The sequence below is a fragment of the Zea mays genome, chromosome 3 (genome assembly GCF_902167145.1).
Source record: "Zea mays cultivar B73 chromosome 3, Zm-B73-REFERENCE-NAM-5.0, whole genome shotgun sequence".
NCBI lineage: Eukaryota > Viridiplantae > Streptophyta > Magnoliopsida > Poales > Poaceae > Zea > Zea mays.
This window is the reverse complement of record NC_050098.1, coordinates 153,567,219-153,587,641: the sequence shown is the minus strand read 5'-3', so window position 1 is coordinate 153,587,641 and position 20,423 is coordinate 153,567,219. Positions and strand designations below refer to the sequence as shown.

Here is a 20,423-nt window from a genome sequence, read left to right as displayed (position 1 = left end):
AAATACTTCAACTCCCCCATCATAGACATCTCGAATTTCTGTGTCATAATCCTACTAAACTCTTCACATGTAGACTCGTTAGTAGACCCAAATATAATATCATCAACATAAATTTGGCATACAAACAAGTCGTTTTCAAGAGTTTTAGTAAAGAGTGTAGGATCGGCTTTGCCGACTTTGAATCCATTTGCAATAAGGAAATCTCTAAGGCATTCATACCATGCTCTTGGGGCTTGCTTGAGCCCATAAAGCGCCTTAGAGAGCCTATAGACATGGTTAGGATACTCACTATCTTCAAAGCCGGGAGGTTGCTCAACATAGACCTCTTCTTTGATTGGTCCATTGAGGAAGGCACTTTTCACGTCCATTTGATAAAGCTTAAAGCCATGGTAAGTAGCATAGGCTAATAATATGCGAATTGACTCAAGCCTAGCTACGGGTGCATAGGTTTCACCGAAATCCAAACCTTCGACTTGGGAGTATCCCTTGGCCACAAGTCGAGCTTTGTTCCTTGTCACCACACCATGCTCATCTTGCTTGTTGCGGAAGACCCATTTGGTTCCTACCACATTTTGGTTAGGACGTGGAACTAAATGCCATACCTCATTTCTAGTGAAGTTGTTGAGCTCCTCTTGCATTGCCACCACCCAATCCGAATCTTGTAGTGCTTCCTCTACCCTGTGTGGCTCAATAGAGGAAACAAACGAGTAATGTTCACAAAAATGTGCAATACGAGATCTAGTAGTTACCCCCTTACGAATGTCGCCGAGGATGGTGTCAACGGGGTGATCTCGTTGGATTGCTTGGTGGACTCTTGGGTGTGGCGGCCTTGGTTCTTGCTCATCCTCCTTTTCTTGATTATTTGCATCTCCCCCTTGATCTATGTCGTCATCTTGAGGTGGCTCATTTGCTTGATCTTCTACTTCATCAACTTGAGCTTCATCCTCATTTTGAGTTGGTGGAGATGCTTGCGTGGAGGAGGACGGTTGATCTTGTGCATGTGGAGGCTTTTCGGATTCCTTAGGACACACATCCCCAATGGACATGTTCCTTAGCGCTATGCATGGAGCCTGTTCTTCACCTATCTCATCAAGATCAACTTGCTCTACTTGAGAGCCGTTAGTCTCGTCAAACACAACGTCACAAGAAACTTCAACAAGTCCTGAGGACTTGTTAAAGACTCTATATGCCCTTGTGTTTGAGTCATATCCTAGTAAAAAGCCTTCTACAGTTTTAGGAGCAAATTTAGATTTTCTACCTCTCTTAACAAGAATAAAGCATTTGCTACCAAAAACTCTAAAATATGAAATATTTGGCTTTTTACCGGTTAGGAGTTCATAGGATGTCTTCTTGAGGATTCGGTGTAGATACAACCGGTTGATGGCGTAGCAAGCGGTGTTGACCGCCTCGGCCCAAAACCGATCTGAAGTCTTGTACTCATCAAGCATGGTTCTTGCCATGTCCAATAGAGTTCGATTCTTCCTCTCCACTACACCATTTTGTTGTGGAGTGTAGGGAGAAGAGAACTCATGCTTGATGCCCTCCTCCTCAAGGAAGCCTTCAATTTGAGAGTTCTTGAACTCCGTCCCATTGTCGCTTCTAATTTTCTTGATCCTTAAGCCGAACTCATTTTGAGCCCGTCTCAAGAATCCCTTTAAGGTCTCTTGGGTATGAGATTTTTTCTGCAAAAAGAACACCCAAGTGAAGCAAGAATAATCATCCACTATTACAAGGCAATACTTACTCCCGCCGATGCTTATGTAAGCGATCGGGCCGAATAGGTCCATGTGTAGGAGCTCCAGTGGCCTGTCACTAGTCATGATGTTCTTGTGTGGATGATGAGTACCAACTTGCTTCCCTGCTTGGCATGCGCTACAAATCCTGTCTTTCTCAAAATGGACATTTGTTAATCCTAAAATGTGTTCTCCCTTTAGAAGCTTATGAAGATTCTTCATCCCAACATGGGCTAGTCGGCGGTGCCAGAGCCAACCCATGTTAGTCTTAGCAATTAAGCAAGTGTCGAGTTCAGCTCTATCAAAATCTACCAAGTATAGCTGACCCTCTAACACTCCCTTAAATGCTATTGAATTGTCACTTCTTCTAAAGACAGTGACACCTACATCAGTGAATAGACAGTTGTAGCCCATTTGACATAATTGGGATACGGAAAGCAAATTGTAATCTAATGAGTCAACAAGAAAAACATTTGAAATGGAATGGTCAGGAGATATAGCAATTTTACCAAGACCTTTGACCAAACATTGATTTCCATCCCCGAATGTGATAGCTCGTTGGGGATCTTGGTTTTTCTCATATGAGGAGAACATCCTTTTCTCCCCTGTCATGTGGTTTGTGCACCCGCTGTCGAGTATCCAACTTGAGCCCCCGGATGCATAAACCTACAAAACAAGTTTAGTTCTTGACTTTAGGTACCCAAATGGTTTTGGGTCCTTTGGCATTAGACACAAGAACTTTGGGTACCCAAACACAAGTCTTTGATCCCTTGTGCTTGCCCCCAACATATTTGACAACTACCTTGCCGGATTTGTTAGTCAAAACATAAGATGCATCAAAAGTTTTAAATGAAATGTTATGATCATTTGATGCACTAGGAGTTTTCTTTCTAGGCAACTTAGCATGGGTTGGTTGCCTAGAGCTAGATGCCTCACCCTTATACATAAAAGCATGATTAGGGCCAGAGTGAGACTTCCTAGAATGAATTCTCCTAATTTTGCTCTCGTGATAACCGGCAGGGTATAAAATGTAACCCTCGTTATCCTGAGGCATGGGAGTCTTGCCCTTAACAAAATTAGACAATCTTTTAGGAGGGGCACTAATTTTGACATTGTCTCCCTTTTGGTAGCCAATGCCATCCTTGGTGCCCGGGCGTCTCCCATTATAAAGCATGCTACGAGCAAATTTAAATTTCTCATTTTCTAAGTTGTGCTCGGCAATTTTAGCATCTAGTTTTGCTATATGATCATTTTGTTGTTTAATTAAAGCCATATGATCATGAATAGCATTAACATCAACATCTCTACATCTAGTACAAATAGATATATGCTCAACAATAGATGTAGAGGGTTTGCAAGAATTAAGTTCAACAATCTTAGCATGAAGAATATCATTTTTATCTCTAAGATCGGAAATTGTAACTTTGCAAACATCTAGTTCTTGTGGCGGAACCGCCCGAATTATTCCAGCTTAAGTGCCCAAGTCGCACCCTTAAGGGCAGCAACACACTTAAACAGGAATAACCCGTCAGTCCCTCGGATCTAGTCCGATAAAGCCACTTACCAGGATCGAATACCACTAGCTCACTCGAAGGTGAGGCACAGAGAAATACAATAAAGCATAATACCACAAATTTAATAAGTATCATTAGTGATTACATTATCGGAGTTTCAGAAATAATAATCATAAATTTTAATGCAGCGGAGATAACTAACGGAGAAAACCGAGTAACATGGCGAAGCCTGGCCACGCTACTCCTCCTGGTCCTCTCCTGCGGAAGCAGTAACCCACTCGACCGTCTATCCCGGTGGCAGGGATGAAGGTCAAGTCACACCAACAACCAAAGCAAGGAGGTACCTGCAAAAATTGTGCCACAAGCAAGGCTGAGTATACTAATACTCAGCTAGACTTACCCGGTGTGAGGAGTCTACTCCTCTACCTCTAGACATGCAGCTGTTTGGCTGAGGGGTTTGGTTTGCCAAAAGCACTAGCTGAGTCTAAAATCATATTTTAGCTTTTCAAGTTTTAGTATGATCCCTTTTAACTAGATGTGTACCTAGCTATTCATACATGGTATCAAACATTTTTATCAAACAACATCTTTTGCCAGTCACCTCATTTCCACTTATTACTCAATGTAGCAGCATGGATCAAGCAGTCTCATTAGCTGCAAGAAGCAGACGATTCGAATCGAGTTTTTAAACCTTGCAAGGTAAACCTAAACACACGACATGTAGGGGCACTCCGTCCCCACACACATCAACCGTCCCCATCGATTCCCCGTCAGCAGATCAGGGCTCACCGCCTTGGCGTACAATGCCTCACTGACCCCGACTGCCGTCGTGCAGTGACCGCACTTGTACCCACCATAACCGGAATGGGAGACCACGTCTCAGGTCGCGTGAGGGGATATGTCCACTGCCAGGTTCACTCAGGTACTAGGCTTACCGATTTACCATATTTCTCGGCATGTGCTTAGTACGTTCAAACGCTTGACTCACGGTACCACACCTTAATCCTTATTCAAATTTTCATCCCGTGGACAACCAATCCCCATGGATTGTTGTCCACAACCAGCATCATTATGAGAAGAAAGTGGATACAATCAATTTCCTGACCTCGCGCGAGTGCTAGAAAAATCACTCGACTTCTACCGAGATCCTAATTAATAAAGCAGCTACTCGACCTAGCATACTAGTATCCATCACAAAAAGGATTCCTGAGTTCATGCAACTAGGGTTTCAACCAACTCCTACACTTAAGTGCACAATACAAGCCTACAATCATTAAGTGTAGTAAAATAGCATATATAACGGTTATGCATAAAACCGGGGCTTGCCTTTAGTTTGACACTTAGATAGTGTTTGCTGGGGGAGGTACTCGCTTGGCGAGCATCCACTGGTTAAGTCCACCATCCTTCCGTACGTCCACCAACTGCAGCTTGTGGTTGGCACCACATCACTTGCACGGTCGTCACCTCTCGGTCCTAAATGAGATGCAGGATGCATATGTATGAATACAATGAAAAATATCACAAGCTATATAAATACATGGTAGCAAACTAACATTTAATTGTAAGACATCGCAACGACTATACGCAAGCGCTAGCTATTCGTATGTTATCGGCGTTCATCATTAACACCATTAACAAGACGACCACATTTTGTATATTTACACAACACAACTATGACATCACAAGTATACACATTTATTTAACTTGCTATGGCTTTTCCTTAGTTCTTCTATTTATCACACAAAAGCATCACCGACCACACAAGTCCAACCAAGACAACGTAAGTTTGAATACGACATAGACATTAATAACTACGGCACTCCAATATCATAATCAACTAGAGCAAGAAACATACAAAATATGACACACGTGCATTATTAAGCTTAGTCATGGTAAGTCTACATTATTTAAGTGTCAACCAAACATTTTTAGCAAATAGGGTGAACTAAACATTCATTTGCTCACTTGCAGATTTTTGGACAGCAATACAGCCGTTACTTGTTTTAATCATAACTTTTCAAATATTAATCCAAAACTAGCAAACTAGGACTTTCTAGAAAGCTTAGAAAGTTCTCTACAACTTTGGTATTTTTACCTCCACAGGATTCAGCACTTAGCAAGGTCAAACACTGCTAACACAACAGTTCTGTCCAGATTTGGACAGATTCAGACTTGCAACTTCAAAAATTCACAACTACAGATTCAAACATCCAAACAAAGTGATTTTAGACTTTCTGGAAAGCTAATTAAATGTTCTACAAATTATTTATAAACATCTCTGGCTGGTTTAATATGTATCAAGGGTAGAATACGCGATGAAGGTTGTGCTGTCCAGAATTGGACAGATTCAGTCTTCACATTTGAAACATTCATAACTTAAACTTCATATCACCAAAAATAGTGATCGAAGACTTTTTGGAAAGCTTAGAAAAAGCCCTACATAACTTTTATAATCACCAAGAAGTGATTCCAGTTTTAATCAAATCAAATATTACAGTTTTCGAAATCTGTTCTGACAGAGGACAGAACACAGCGATCAGTTTGTAAATTTCATAACTCTTAAACCGTCAGGCCTTTAGTTATGAAATTTTAACACAAGCAAGATCAGAAAAGCATCTACAACTTTCTTATAATGACCATGAACAGATTGCAACATTAAATTGAGCAAACAATGCAGCTTCTGAAATCTGTACAGAATTTGGACAGATTCAGTTACTGAATTTGTAAAAAGCACAACTCCTAAACTATCAGACCTATAACTGTCAAATTTTAACACCAGCAAGATAATAAAGTTATCTACAACTTTTATATATGACTTTTCTACAGAAAACATGATTTGGTTTATCAAACAAACAGCACAACAAAAACAATGCGTGCAGCCCAAAACAGCAATCAATAGATTTCAGCTTCTATGTAATTCAAGAATTGCCGTATTCTAGAGACTTTAATCATTCTAGCACTTTACCATTTCTTAGAGTTAAATTTATTACATGAGGACTAGCAAGTAGGCTTACAAATTTTATCCAAATCATTTAGTGCACTAAAATTACTACAACCAATTAACAACGCATTCTTCACGATAATCACCCAACAATTTGCGTTTTAAATTAGACATCACATGAGCGCTACTACTTTTCATCCGCGACCATAACCATGCGCAATTTAGCTATAACATCCCAAACGGGTGCAAGAACACTAGTTTCTAGTTTTAACCCCATGATTGTTTCATTAATCATTTTAACTACTTAATCGGCATCGACCGACTTAACCTTCATCTCGACGGTCCGAGCACCACAATTCACGAAAGTCTACCTAGACATCTAGCATCACATAGAGAGTCTACTAATTAACTTGCAACCACTTGAAGCACTGGAAACACCTACATATAACAATTACTTAACATATAACAATTACTTAACGCAATTGAATTCCTTTATTTAACAAGAGTTGGCTTAACACAGCATGAAAAAAATAGTAATTCATACACAAGTTCATATTTTTCTCAATCATAACACCATGAGACCAACAAAACTAGTTTCACCATTTTAGACATCTTAACTTAAAATATAGCTAAAAGCAATTCGATTAGTTTTCTTAACTACTTTTCTATATTAGGTCCCTTAGCTCCTAATTAATCAACACACCATATTTCCTTTGACGCGATAGGTAGAGCACGATTACTTGTTTCTAACAATCTTTGGGTATCAACAATTAATTGCCTATGGTATTTATCCGACTCGAAAACATAGAGAAGGCAACAACTACTACGGCATGTCGTCACCTCATCTTAATCGCATAATCAATTTTAGCTTTACTGTTCGAGTCTGCCGACTAACCGTTTAAACTAGTAAAACCTATCCTTCGCATCAAACAACACATCGCACATCTTCCTATCGAAACGTAAAAACATCCGAATTCTTTTCTACTTCCTTTTTCTTTCGCCACAAACTTCAATCCATACCAATGCAATTTTTAAACACGCACCACATCGACCAATTTATACGAATCGACGACCACCAATCTCTAACTCGAAATCATGAGCACGACCATATTACGACCTACCGCCAAAACATTTCAACCACATCTATATAATTTATTAATCAAGTCAATCGAGAGCGACATGGCTCACCATAAACAAACCCAATCGGCGTTTGCAAGAACGACGGTGATTCCGATTTGTGCATCGCTACGACATCGACGAGCGTCGAGCGGCTTGCCTTCTCCACGCAAAACACGGGGTTCTCTCCTCCTCAAAAATAAAACAAAGCAGCACACATACATAATTAATCATAGGAAAATAATGTCGATGCGGAATCGAACAAGGAGCGTCGCGGTCTCACCGGGGTGAACGACGTCGATGTTTGGGGCTGTGCAAAAACAGCGAACACACGGCGGGCATCACGGCGTGCTGTCCATTGGCTCCACAAAACAGCGAGCCGGCAGCGCGCGGAGACGACGGGGCTGCTGTGCCAATGGAGAAAACAGAAGGGCTGCACGTTGACGGGCAGCGAGCAGCGACAATGTGGCTGCGCAATACATCGAGCGGGTGGCATGCAAGCGACACGGAGGGAATCCGGGGCTGCTGGGGGCTTGCTGTTTTTGGGGAGGGTAGAGGGTGCGAGGGCTGCGGGTCATGGGGAGGAGAGTGGCGAAGCTCGACGACGACGCAAGGCGAAGAACAATGCTGCTGCTGCGCGCGGCTTGCTGCGCAGAAAAGACCGGCCAGAGGTGGAAGAAAAGGGGGCGCCTGCACCAGGGAAGCTCGGCCTCGGCCATGGGAGAGGAGAAGCCGAGCTGCAGAGGGGCGCTGGCTTCCTGCTGGCCGTGGAGCAGGGGACGTGCTGCAGGTTGGAGAGGGCGCGTACGTGAAAGAAGAACCAAGGAGCCAAGTCCATGGGGCGAGCTCGGCCATGGGGAACATAGGAACTGATGGATCTCGGTCGTGCATGCAGACTGGGCGCCATAGAAGGAGCTGAGGGGGCTGCTGCTTGCCTGCAGGGAGGTAGTTCGTCCGCGCCATGGAGGAGACGACCCCCTGCTGCAGCCGCTCGCCGGGAGAAGGAGCTCGCAGCCATGGGAAGGCCCTGCGCTGGCGTGCTGCTGTGTTCCAGGGAGCCAAGCGCCATGGGGTGATCTTGGCCAGCGCCCATGGAGAAGAAAGCCCCCTGCGCAAGGGAAGCCAGGGAGGTGCTTGCTGCTGCACGGCAAGAGGAGGAAGGAGACGTGGGGAGGAAGAGAAGGCTGCTGGTGGCGGCTGAAAATTTTTGAGGGGTGGGAGTGCAAAATAACCAAGTGCAAGGAGAGAGGGCTGCTATTTATAGCCATGAGGTAGGGTTAGGGTTTCCTTAGTGGGCCTATTGGGCCTGAATGGGCTTGGCCCAAAATACCCAATCGGGTCGCGCTAATTTATTTTTCCGAATAAAAATGCTCCCGCGGAATTCGTTTCGACAGAGAACAGAGCGAATTAGAGCTTCAGCGAACGGATGATTGAGCGATTAATTCGACCGAGAGTCTAATTTGATTTCGCTCGAACATAATTTCCTACGCGTGATTCGAAAATAAATCATCCTGAGATTTGATCGGCTTTCGGATTTTTAGTCGGAGAAGGCGAATCGTGACATTTTAAAAACGCTGTCGATACGGGGTTTTGAATTCGGTTCGGACATAAGATATTTGGCTGAGTCGAGTAAGAATTAATTAGAGGACGACGTACTGAGTATTCCGTGTGAGAGTACGGAGTCGGATTAATTTTTGGACATAGATCGAACATCGAGAAATCGGAGTCGGACACAGCTCGACTAGCAGCTGTCGAGCGTTTGATTAAATGAGCCTTATATGAGTTTGATAAATTGAGAATGATTACCGAGTTCGCATTCGTGCCGAGAAACAAAAGTTTTAACAGGCTCCAAAATTGGCCTTCTGTGAGACTGAGTAACTCCGAATTCGGTGAAACGTGAATGAATAATCTGGATAATTAGGGACATAGGCGAGCGAAAAATAGAAAATTTTTACTGAGCATCCGAGATTAGGACAAATCTCGCGACGTAACACGAAACTAACACCTGGGGTGTCACAGCCTTCCCCCCTTAAAAAGAATCTCGTCCCGAGATTCGAATGAGGATATTTAAGGGCGGAGAAGCATGTAACTCCCAGACTGAAGATAGATGCAAATTCATGAGAGGGTATCTGACAAGATACTGAAGACAGATTTGGTTAGAACATCGCGACATATCGAGACAAAATGCAGCGATCATTCTGAGAGTGTCCACAAAAGATAGCACATCGGTGTAGTCTTATAATGGATCACAACTATTAACCGCGATACCAGCGCGTACCGAGCAGCTCAACCTTGTGTGCGCGCCCACAAGAGGCTCTCGGTTTCGTCGCGGCACCATCAGTCGTTTAGTCATAACACCATTACCAGACGCAACCAACGATAAATCCACGTGACATAAATAGATGGAGCCCATGAGAGTATGGCCCAGAAAATAAGAATGTGATCAGAGTTGAAGCAGAGATTGTTGGAAAAAGAGCATCACATAAGAACTTTCTTCAACTCAGAGAATTATTTTATGATTAATACGGAGATTATCAGGTCAGAGATTAGTACGAGATGAGATACGAGAATGAAGCACTCAAGAGATCATGATTAATGAGCTTTTAGAGACATCAGAAACCAAAGACAACAGCAACATCCATTGAACTAAATGGATATACTGTGTAAGGATAAAATTTGATAAAACAACGTCATGATCCTCGGAGAAGGAGTATGAGAATGATCAGAAATGAGAGACTTAGGCAGATCAACATCCGATACCTGAGAACGGGTTATAGCAGATAACATGATAACGGGGCAGAATCATTAAAGGGTCCAGGGATTCGGATGATAAAGCCACAACATGATTCACAAGGAAAGAGATCACCAGATCCATGCAAAAGGAGAGGTAGGCAAACAGGATCAGCCAGGATGATTAACAGAAATGCGATGAAGTTTTAGGAGCAAGGATTTACGGAAAGAAACATGGCTTGGTCATGGTTTGCGCAACTAGACACCAAACGATGTTTTTTTTACCAAACCACGTGCACAAGGAAGTTTCGGTTTGGCAAGCGGTTAAGCTATGGGGGTCTACAAGTTGTGCAGGTGCAATTTCAATAGTGCAACACACAAGGGCTAGAAAACGCCAACACAAGCAAATTTTTTTTTAAAAAAAAAGAGGGTTCACTTGCTAAGCTCAAGGTTGTGTGGGCGGGGGTCTTTTCATGAGCAAACAAACAACATTTTTTTTTGCAAAAAGGGTTGAACAATTTCAATACCACTTAGATAGCAAGGCAAGAGAAGCACATAACACAACCTAGTCGAGACTATCATGACACACAGGATAAGACATTTTTTTTGCAGTTCATGGCAATACACACATTATTCACAAGTTTTTATTATTGGAATAAAGGTGAGAGAAGCATTTTAGTGCACAAGAGACAATTATGCGACAATCATGATGCATGCTCATTCTAGTCGTCTTCTCAGACCTAACTACTTTTCGGGTGCTTTCTATAGCATCCTTATTAATATTAGTAGTAGCCTTTATGGCCTATATAAATATAGCCACCTAGCTACCCATCTGTTTCCTAAGGCTTCACGTCCTAGGTCTATTCTGATCGTCCTGACGATCTATCCAACATTGGTTTCTAGCAAGTTTCACTTTAGAAAAGTTGGTAATCATGACTTATTGACTTCTCTGTACTGGTATTCGCTCCGATACCAGCTGTGGCGGAACCGCCCGAATTATTCCAGCTTAAGTGCCCAAGTCGCACCCTTAAGGGCAGCAACACACTTAAACAGGAATAACCCGTCAGTCCCTCGGATCTAGTCCGATAAAGCCACTTACCAGGATCAAATACCACTAGCTCACTCGAAGGTGAGGCACAGAGAAATACAATAAAGCATAATACCACAAATTTAATAAGTATCATTAGTGATTACATTATCGGAGTTTCAGAAATAATAATCATAAATTTTAATGCAGCGGAGATAACTAACGGAGAAAACCGAGTAACATGGCGAAGCCTGGCCACGCTACTCCTCCTGGTCCTCTCCTGCGGAAGCAGTAACCCACTCGACCGTCTATCCCGGTGGCAGGGATGAAGGTCAAGTCACACCAACAACCAAAGCAAGGAGGTACCTGCAAAAATTGTGCCACAAGCAAGGCTGAGTATACTAATACTCAGCTAGACTTACCCGGTGTGAGGAGTCTACTCCTCTACCTCTAGACATGCAGCTGTTTGGCTGAGGGGTTTGGTTTGCCAAAAGCACTAGCTGAGTCTAAAATCATATTTTAGCTTTTCAAGTTTTAGTATGATCCCTTTTAACTAGATGTGTACCTAGCTATTCATACATGGTATCAAACATTTTTATCAAACAACATCTTTTGCCAGTCACCTCATTTCCACTTATTACTCAATGTAGCAGCATGGATCAAGCAGTCTCATTAGCTGCGAGAAGCAGACGATTCGAATCGAGTTTTTAAACCTTGCAAGGTAAACCTAAACACACGACATGTAGGGGCACTCCGTCCCCACACACATCAACCGTCCCCATCGATTCCCCGTCAGCAGATCAGGGCTCACCGCCTTGGCGTACAATGCCTCACTGACCCCGACTGCCGTCGTGCAGTGACCGCACTTGTACCCACCATAACCGGAATGGGAGACCACGTCTCAGGTCGCGTGAGGGGATATGTCCACTGCCAGGTTCACTCAGGTACTAGGCTTACCGATTTACCATATTTCTCGGCATGTGCTTAGTACGTTCAAACGCTTGACTCACGGTACCACACCTTAATCCTTATTCAAATTTTCATCCCGTGGACAACCAATCCCCATGGATTGTTGTCCACAACCAGCATCATTATGAGAAGAAAGTGGATACAATCAATTTCCTGACCTCGCGCGAGTGCTAGAAAAATCACTCGACTTCTACCGAGATCCTAATTAATAAAGCAGCTACTCGACCTAGCATACTAGTATCCATCACAAAAAGGATTCCTGAGTTCATGCAACTAGGGTTTCAACCAACTCCTACACTTAAGTGCACAATACAAGCCTACAATCACTAAGTGTAGTAAAATAGCATATATAACGGTTATGCATAAAACCGGGGCTTGCCTTTAGTTTGACACTTAGATAGTGTTTGCTGGGGGAGGTACTCGCTTGGCGAGCATCCACTGATTAAGTCCACCATCCTTCCGTACGTCCACCAACTGCAGCTTGTGGTTGGCACCACATCACTTGCACGATCGTCACCTCTCGGTCCTAAATGAGATGCAGGATGCATATGTATGAATACAATGAAAAATATCACAAGCTATATAAATACATGGTAGCAAACTAACATTTAATTGTAAGACATCGCAACGACTATACGCAAGCGCTAGCTATTCGTATGTTATCGGCGTTCATCATTAACACCATTAACAAGACGACCACATTTTGTATATTTACACAACACAACTATGACATCACAAGTATACACATTTATTTAACTTGCTATGGCTTTTCCTTAGTTCTTCTATTTATCACACAAAAGCATCACCGACCACACAAGTCCAACCAAGACAACGTAAGTTTGAATACGACATAGACATTAATAACTACGGCACTCCAATATCATAATCAACTAGAGCAAGAAACATACAAAATATGACACACGTGCATTATTAAGCTTAGTCATGGTAAGTCTACATTACTTAAGTGTCAACCAAACATTTTTAGCAAATAGGGTGAACTAAACATTCATTTGCTCACTTGCAGATTTTTGGACAGCAATACAGCCGTTACTTGTTTTAATCATAACTTTTCAAATATTAATCCAAAACTAGGAAACTAGGACTTTCTGGAAAGCTTAGAAAGTTCTCTACAACTTTGGTATTTTTACCTCCACAGGATTCAGCACTTAGCAAGGTCAAACACTGCTAACACAACAGTTCTGTCCAGATTTGGACAGATTCAGACTTGCAACTTCAAAAATTCACAACTACAGATTCAAACATCCAAACAAAGTGATTTTAGACTTTCTGGAAAGCTAATTAAATGTTCTACAAATTATTTATAAACATCTCTGGCTGGTTTAATATGTATCAAGGGTAGAATACGCGATGAAGGCTGTGCTGTCCAGAATTGGACAGATTCAGTCTTCACATTTGAAACATTCATAACTTAAACTTCAGATCACCAAAAATAGTGATCGAAGACTTTTTGGAAAGCTTAGAAAAAGCCCTACATAACTTTTATAATCACCAAGAAGTGATTCCAGTTTTAATCAAATCAAATATTACAGTTTTCGAAATCTGTTCTGACAGAGGACAGAACACAGCGATCAGTTTGTAAATTTCATAACTCTTAAACCGTCAGGCCTTTAGTTATGAAATTTTAACACAAGCAAGATCAGAAAAGCATCTACAACTTTCTTATAATGACCATGAACAGATTGCAACATTAAATTGAGCAAACAATGCAGCTTCTGAAATCTGTACAGAATTTGGACAGATTCAGTTACTGAATTTGTAAAAAGCACAACTCCTAAACTATCAGACCTATAACTGTCAAATTTTAACACCAGCAAGATAATAAAGTTATCTACAACTTTTATATATGACTTTTCTACAGAAAACATGATTTGGTTTATCAAACAAACAGCACAACAAAAACAATGCGTGCAGCCCAAAACAGCAATCAATAGATTTCAGCTTCTATGTAATTCAAGAATTGCCGTATTCTAGAGACTTTAATCATTCTAGCACTTTACCATTTCTTAGAGTTAAATTTATTACATGAGGACTAGCAAGTAGGCTTACAAATTTTATCCAAATCATTTAGTGCACTAAAATTACTACAACCAATTAACAACGCATTCTTCACGATAATCACCCAACAATTTGCGTTTTAAATTAGACATCACATGAGCGCTACTACTTTTCATCCGCGACCATAACCATGCGCAATTTAGCTATAACATCCCAAACGGGTGCAAGAACACTAGTTTCTAGTTTTAACCCCATGATTGTTTCATTAATCATTTTAACTACTTAATCGGCATCGACCGACTTAACCTTCATCTTGACGGTCCGAGCACCACAATTCACGAAAGTCTACCTAGACATCTAGCATCACATAGAGAGTCTACTAATTAACTTGCAACCACTTGAAGCACTGGAAACACCTACATATAACAATTACTTAACATATAACAATTACTTAACGCAATTGAATTCCTTTATTTAACAAGAGTTGGCTTAACACAGCATGAAAAAAATAGTAATTCATACACAAGTTCATATTTTTCTCAATCATAACACCATGAGACCAACAAAACTAGTTTCACCATTTTAGACATCTTAACTTAAAATATAGCTAAAAGCAATTCGATTAGTTTTCTTAACTACTTTTCTATATTAGGTCCCTTAGCTCCTAATTAATCAACACACCATATTTCCTTTGACGCGATAGGTAGAGCACGATTACTTGTTTCTAACAATCTTTGGGTATCAACAATTAATTGCCTATGGTATTTATCCGACTCGAAAACATAGAGAAGGCAACAACTACTACGGCATGTCGTCACCTCATCTTAATCGCATAATCAATTTTAGCTTTACTGTTCGAGTCTGCCGACTAACCGTTTAAACTAGTAAAACCTATCCTTCGCATCAAACAACACATCGCACATCTTCCTATCGAAACGTAAAAACATCCGAGTTCTTTTCTACTTCCTTTTTCTTTCGCCACAAACTTCAATCCATACCAATGCAATTTTTAAACACGCACCACATCGACCAATTTATACGAATCGACGACCACCAATCTCTAACTCGAAATCACGAGCACGACCATATTACGACCTACCGCCAAAACATTTCAACCACATCTATATAATTTATTAATCAAGTCAATCGAGAGCGACATGGCTCACCATAAACAAACCCAATCGGTGTTTGCAAGAACGACGGTGATTCCGATTTGTGCATCGCTACGACATCGACGAGCGTCGAGCGGCTTGCCTTCTCCACGCAAAACACGGGGTTCTCTCCTCCTCAAAAATAAAACAAAGCAGCACACATACATAATTAATCATAGGAAAATAATGTCGATGCGGAATCGAACAAGGAGCGTCGCGGTCTCACCGGGGTGAACGACGTCGATGTTTGGGGCTGCGCAAAAACAGCGAACACACGGCAGGCATCACGGCGTGCTGTCCATTGGCTCCACAAAACAGCGAGCCGGCAGCGCGCGGAGACGACGGGGCTGCTGTGCCAATGGAGAAAACAGAAGGGCTGCACGTTGACGGGCAGCGAGCAGCGACAATGTGGCTGCGCAATACATCGAGCGGGTGGCATGCAAGCGACACGGAGGGAATCCGGGGCTGCTGGGGGCTTGCTGTTTTTGGGGAGGGTAGAGGGTGCGAGGGCTGCGGGTCATGGGGAGGAGAGTGGCGAAGCTCGACGACGACGCAAGGCGAAGAACAATGCTGCTGCTGCGCGCGGCTTGCTGCGCAGAAAAGACCGGCCAGAGGTGGAAGAAAAGGGGGCGCCTGCACCAGGGAAGCTCGGCCTCGGCCATGGGAGAGGAGAAGCCGAGCTGCAGAGGGGCGCTGGCTTCCTGCTGGCCGTGGAGCAGGGGACGTGCTGCAGGTTGGAGAGGGCGCGTACGTGAAAGAAGAACCAAGGAGCCAAGTCCATGGGGCGAGCTCGGCCATGGGGAACATAGGAACTGATGGATCTCGGTCGTGCATGCAGACTGGGCGCCATAGAAGGAGCTGAGGGGGCTGCTGCTTGCCTGCAGGGAGGTAGTTCGTCCGCGCCATGGAGGAGACGACCCCCTGCTGCAGCCGCTCGCCGGGAGAAGGAGCTCGCAGCCATGGGAAGGCCCTGCGCTGGCGTGCTGCTGTGTTCCAGGGAGCCAAGCGCCATGGGGTGATCTTGGCCAGCGCCCATGGAGAAGAAAGCCCCCTGCGCAAGGGAAGCCAGGGAGGTGCTTGCTGCTGCACGGCAAGAGGAGGAAGGAGACGTGGGGAGGAAGAGAAGGCTGCTGGTGGCGGCTGAAAATTTTTGAGGGGTGGGAGTGCAAAATAACCAAGTGCAAGAAGAGAGGGCTGCTATTTATAGCCATGAGGTAGGGTTAGGGTTTCCTTAGTGGGCCTATTGGGCCTGAATGGGCTTGGCCCAAAATACCCAATCGGGTCGCGCTAATTTATTTTTCCGAATAAAAATGCTCCCGCGGAATTCGTTTCGACAGAGAACAGAGCGAATTAGAGCTTCAGCGAACGGATGATTGAGCGATTAATTCGACCGAGAGTCTAATTTGATTTCGCTCGAACATAATTTCCTACGCGTGATTCGAAAATAAATCATCCTGAGATTTGATCGGCTTTCGGATTTTTAGTCGGAGAAGGCGAATCGTGACATTTTAAAAACGCTGTCGATACGGGGTTTTGAATTCGGTTCGGACATAAGATATTTGGCTGAGTCGAGTAAGAATTAATTAGAGGACGACGTACTGAGTATTCCGTGTGAGAGTACGGAGTCGGATTAATTTTTGGACATAGATCGAACATCGAGAAATCGGAGTCGGACACAGCTCGACTAGCAGCTGTCGAGCGTTTGATTAAATGAGCCTTATATGAGTTTGATAAATTGAGAATGATTACCGAGTTCGCATTCGTGCCGAGAAACAAAAGTTTTAACAGGCTCCAAAATTGGCCTTCTGTGAGACTGAGTAACTCCGAATTCGGTGAAACGTGAATGAATAATCTGGATAATTAGGGACATAGGCGAGCGAAAAATAGAAAATTTTTACTGAGCATCTGAGATTAGGACAAATCTCGCGACGTAACACGAAACTGACACCTGGGGTGTCACAGTTCTTTAGCCTTAGTAATTAAATTTTCATTTTCTACTCTAAGGCTAGCAAGAGAAACGTTTAATTCTTCAATCTTAGCAAGCAAATCATTATTATCATTTCTAAGATTGGGAATTGAAACATTACAAACATGAGAATCAACCTTAGCAATTAATTTAGCATTTTCATTTCTAAGGTTGGCAATAGTGTCATGGCATGTGCTTAGCTCACTAGATAATTTGTCACATTTTTCTACCTCTAGAGCATAAGCATTTTTAACCTTAACATGTTTCTTGTTTTCTTTAATTAGAAAATCCTCTTGGGAATCCAAAAGGTCATCTTTTTCATGAATAGCACTAATCAATTCATTTAACTTTTCTTTTTGTTCCATGTTAAGGTTGGCAAAAAGAACGCGCAAGTTATCCTCTTCATTGCTAGCATCATCCTCATCACTAGAAGTTTCATATTTAGTAGATGATCTTGATTTTACCTTCTTCTTCTTGCCGTCCTTTGCCATGAGGCACTTGTGCCCGACGTTGGGGAAGAGGAGTCCTTTGGTGACGGCGATGTTGGCGGCGTCCTCGTCGGAGGAGGAGTCGGTGGAGCTCTCGTCCGAGTCCCATTCCCGGCAAACATGGGCATCACCGCCCTTCTTCTTGTAGTACCTCTTCTTTTCTCTCCTCTTTCCCTTCTTGTCGTCGCCCCTGTCACTGTCACTAGATATAGGACATTTTGCAATGAAATGACCGGGCTTACCACACTTGTAGCAAACCTTCTTGGAATGGGATTTGTAATCCTTCCCCTTTCGTTGCTTGAGGATTTGGCGAAAGCTTTTGATGATTAAAGCCATCTCCTCATTGTCGAGCTTGGAGGCATCAATTGGTTGTCTACTCGATGTAGACTCCTCCTTCTTTTCCTCCGTTGCCTTGAATGCCACCGGTTGTGCTTCGGGCGTGGAAGATTCATCAAGCTCGTTGATCTTCTTTGAGCCCTTGATCATACATTCAAAGCTCACAAAATTCCCGATAACTTCTTCGGGGGTCATTTGAGTATATCTAGGATTACCACGAATTAATTGAACTTGAGTGGGGTTAAGGAAAATGAGAGATCTAAGAATAACCTTAACCACCTCGTGGTCATCCCACTTCTTGCTCCCGAGGTTGCGCACTTGGTTCACCAAAGTCTTGAGTCGGTTGTACATGTCTTGTGGCTCTTCCCCTTGGCGAAGTCGAAAGCGACCGAGCTCCCCCTCGATCGTTTCCCGCTTGGTGATCTTTGTTAGTTCATCACCCTCGTGCGCGGTCTTGAGGAGGTCCCAAATTTCCTTTGCACTCTTCAACCCTTGCACCTTGTTGTATTCCTCTCTATTTAGAGAGGCCAAGAGTATGGTTGTGGCTTGGGAGTTGAAGTGCTCGATTTGGGCCACCTCGTCCTCATCATAATCCTCATCCCCTATTGATGGTACCTGTGCTCCAAACTCAACAACATTCCATATACTTTTGTGGAGTGAGGTTAGATGAAATTTCATTAAATCACTCCACCTAGCATAATCTTCACCGTCAAAGGTTGGCGGTTTGCCTAATGGAACGGAAAGTAATGGAGTATGTCTAGATGTACGAGGGTAGTGTAAGGGGATCTTACTAAACTTCTTACGCTCTTGGCGTTTAGAAGTTACGGAGGGCGTATCGGAGTCGGAGGTCGATGTTGTAGAAGTGTCGGTCTCGTAGTAGACCACTTTCCTCATCCTCTTGTGCTTGTCGCCTTTCCGATGCGACTTGTGAGAAGATTTTTCCTTCTTCTCTTTGTGGTGAGAAGAGGAAGATCTTTTCTCCTTCCGTTTGGAGGAGTCCTTCTTCTTCTCCTTCCTCTTGGTGCGGGACTCTTCCGATGAAGTGCTCCCGTGGCTTGTAGTGGGCTTTTCGCCGGTCTCCATCTCCTTCTTGGCGTGATCTCCCGACATCACTTCGAGCGGTTAGGCTCTAATGAAGCACCGGGCTCTGATACCAATTGAAATTCGCCTAGAGGGGGGGGGTGAATAGGGCGAAACTGAAATTCTCAAAAATAATCACAACTACAAGCCGGGTTAGCGTTAGAAATATAAATGAGTCCGCGAGAGAGGGAGCAAAACAAATCGCAAGCAAATGAAGAGTGTGACACACGGATTTGTTTTACCGAGGTTCGGTTCTTGCAAACCTACTCCCCGTTGAGGAGGCCACAAAGGCCGGGTCTCTTTCAACCCTTCCCTCTCTCAATCGGTCCCTTGGACCGAGTGAGCTTCTCTTCTCAAATCACTTGGGAATCAAACTTCCCGCAAGGGCCACCACACGATTGGTGCCTCTTGCCTCAATTACAAGTGAGTGTTTGATCACAAGAAAGAATGCGAAAGAAAAGAAGCGATCCAAGCGCAAGAGCTCAAATGAACACTACAAATCACTCTCACTAGTCACTAGGGCTTTGTGTGGAGTTGGGAGAGGATTTGATCTCTTTTGGTGTGCTTTGCAATGAATGCTAGCTCTTGTATAGTGGTTGGAAGCTGGAAACTTGGATGCAATGAATGGTGGGGTGGTTGGGGTATTTATAGCCCCAACCACCAAAAGTGGCCGTTGGGAGGCTGTCTGCTCGATGGCGCACCGGACAGTCCGGTGCACACCGGACAGTCCGGTGCCCCCTGCCACGTCATCACTGCCGTTGGATTCTGACCGTTGGAGCTTCTGACTTGTGGGCCCGCCTAGGTGTCCGGTGCACACCGGACAGGTACTGTTTGCTGCCCGGTGTGCCAGTATGGGCGCGCCTGACTTCTGCGCGCACAGAGCGCGTATTAAATGCGCGGCAGAGAGCCGTTGGCGCGGAGATAGCCGTTGCTCCGGAGTCGCACCGGACAGTCCGGTGTACACCGAACAGTCCGGTGAATTATAGCGGACGGCCGTTGGAGTTTCCCGAAGCTGGCGAGTTCCTGAGGCTGCTCCTCCTTGGCGCACCGGACACTGTCCGGTGTACACCGGACAGTCCGGTGAATTATAGCGCGAGTGCCTCTGGAAATTCCCGAAGGTGGCGAGTTTGCGTTGGAGTCCTCTGGTGCACCGGACATGTCCGGTGGTGCACCGGACACTGTCCGGTGGCACACCGGACAGTCCGGTGCGCCAAACCAGAGGTGCCTTCGGTTGGCCCTTTGCTCCTGTGTTGAATCCAAATTTGATCTTTTTATTGGCTGAGTGTGAACCTTTGACACCTGTATAATCTATACACTTGGGCAATCTGGTTAGTCCAATAAATTTGTGTTGGGCAA

General features: G+C 43.8%; 1 protein-coding gene and 1 long non-coding RNA gene across 3 annotated transcripts; both read right to left on the bottom strand.

Annotated features, from left to right (window-relative positions):
• Positions 1–3,350: 3,350 nt before the first annotated feature.
• On the bottom strand, positions 3,351–10,869 carry LOC109944856 (uncharacterized). The gene is made up of 4 exons (XM_020550372.3): positions 7,588–10,869; positions 7,377–7,496; positions 4,574–4,720; positions 3,351–3,591 (listed from the first exon to the last, which is right to left on the bottom strand). The coding sequence occupies exons 1-3, from the start codon at positions 8,265–8,267 to the stop codon at positions 4,708–4,710; spliced, it is 813 nt and encodes a 270-aa protein (XP_020405961.1). The 5' UTR covers positions 8,268–10,869; the 3' UTR covers positions 3,351–3,591; positions 4,574–4,707.
• A 316-nt stretch (positions 10,870–11,185) lies between these two features.
• LOC100217310 (uncharacterized) lies at positions 11,186–16,352 on the bottom strand. 2 transcript variants are annotated; one of them, NR_159994.1, is made up of 4 exons: positions 15,424–16,341; positions 15,213–15,332; positions 12,410–12,556; positions 11,186–11,427 (listed from the first exon to the last, which is right to left on the bottom strand). It is a non-coding gene; the product is annotated as an uncharacterized lncRNA (long non-coding RNA). The 2 variants fall into 2 exon arrangements; NR_159995.1 differs by having other exon boundaries at positions 15,213–16,352.
• Positions 16,353–20,423: the final 4,071 nt, after the last annotated feature.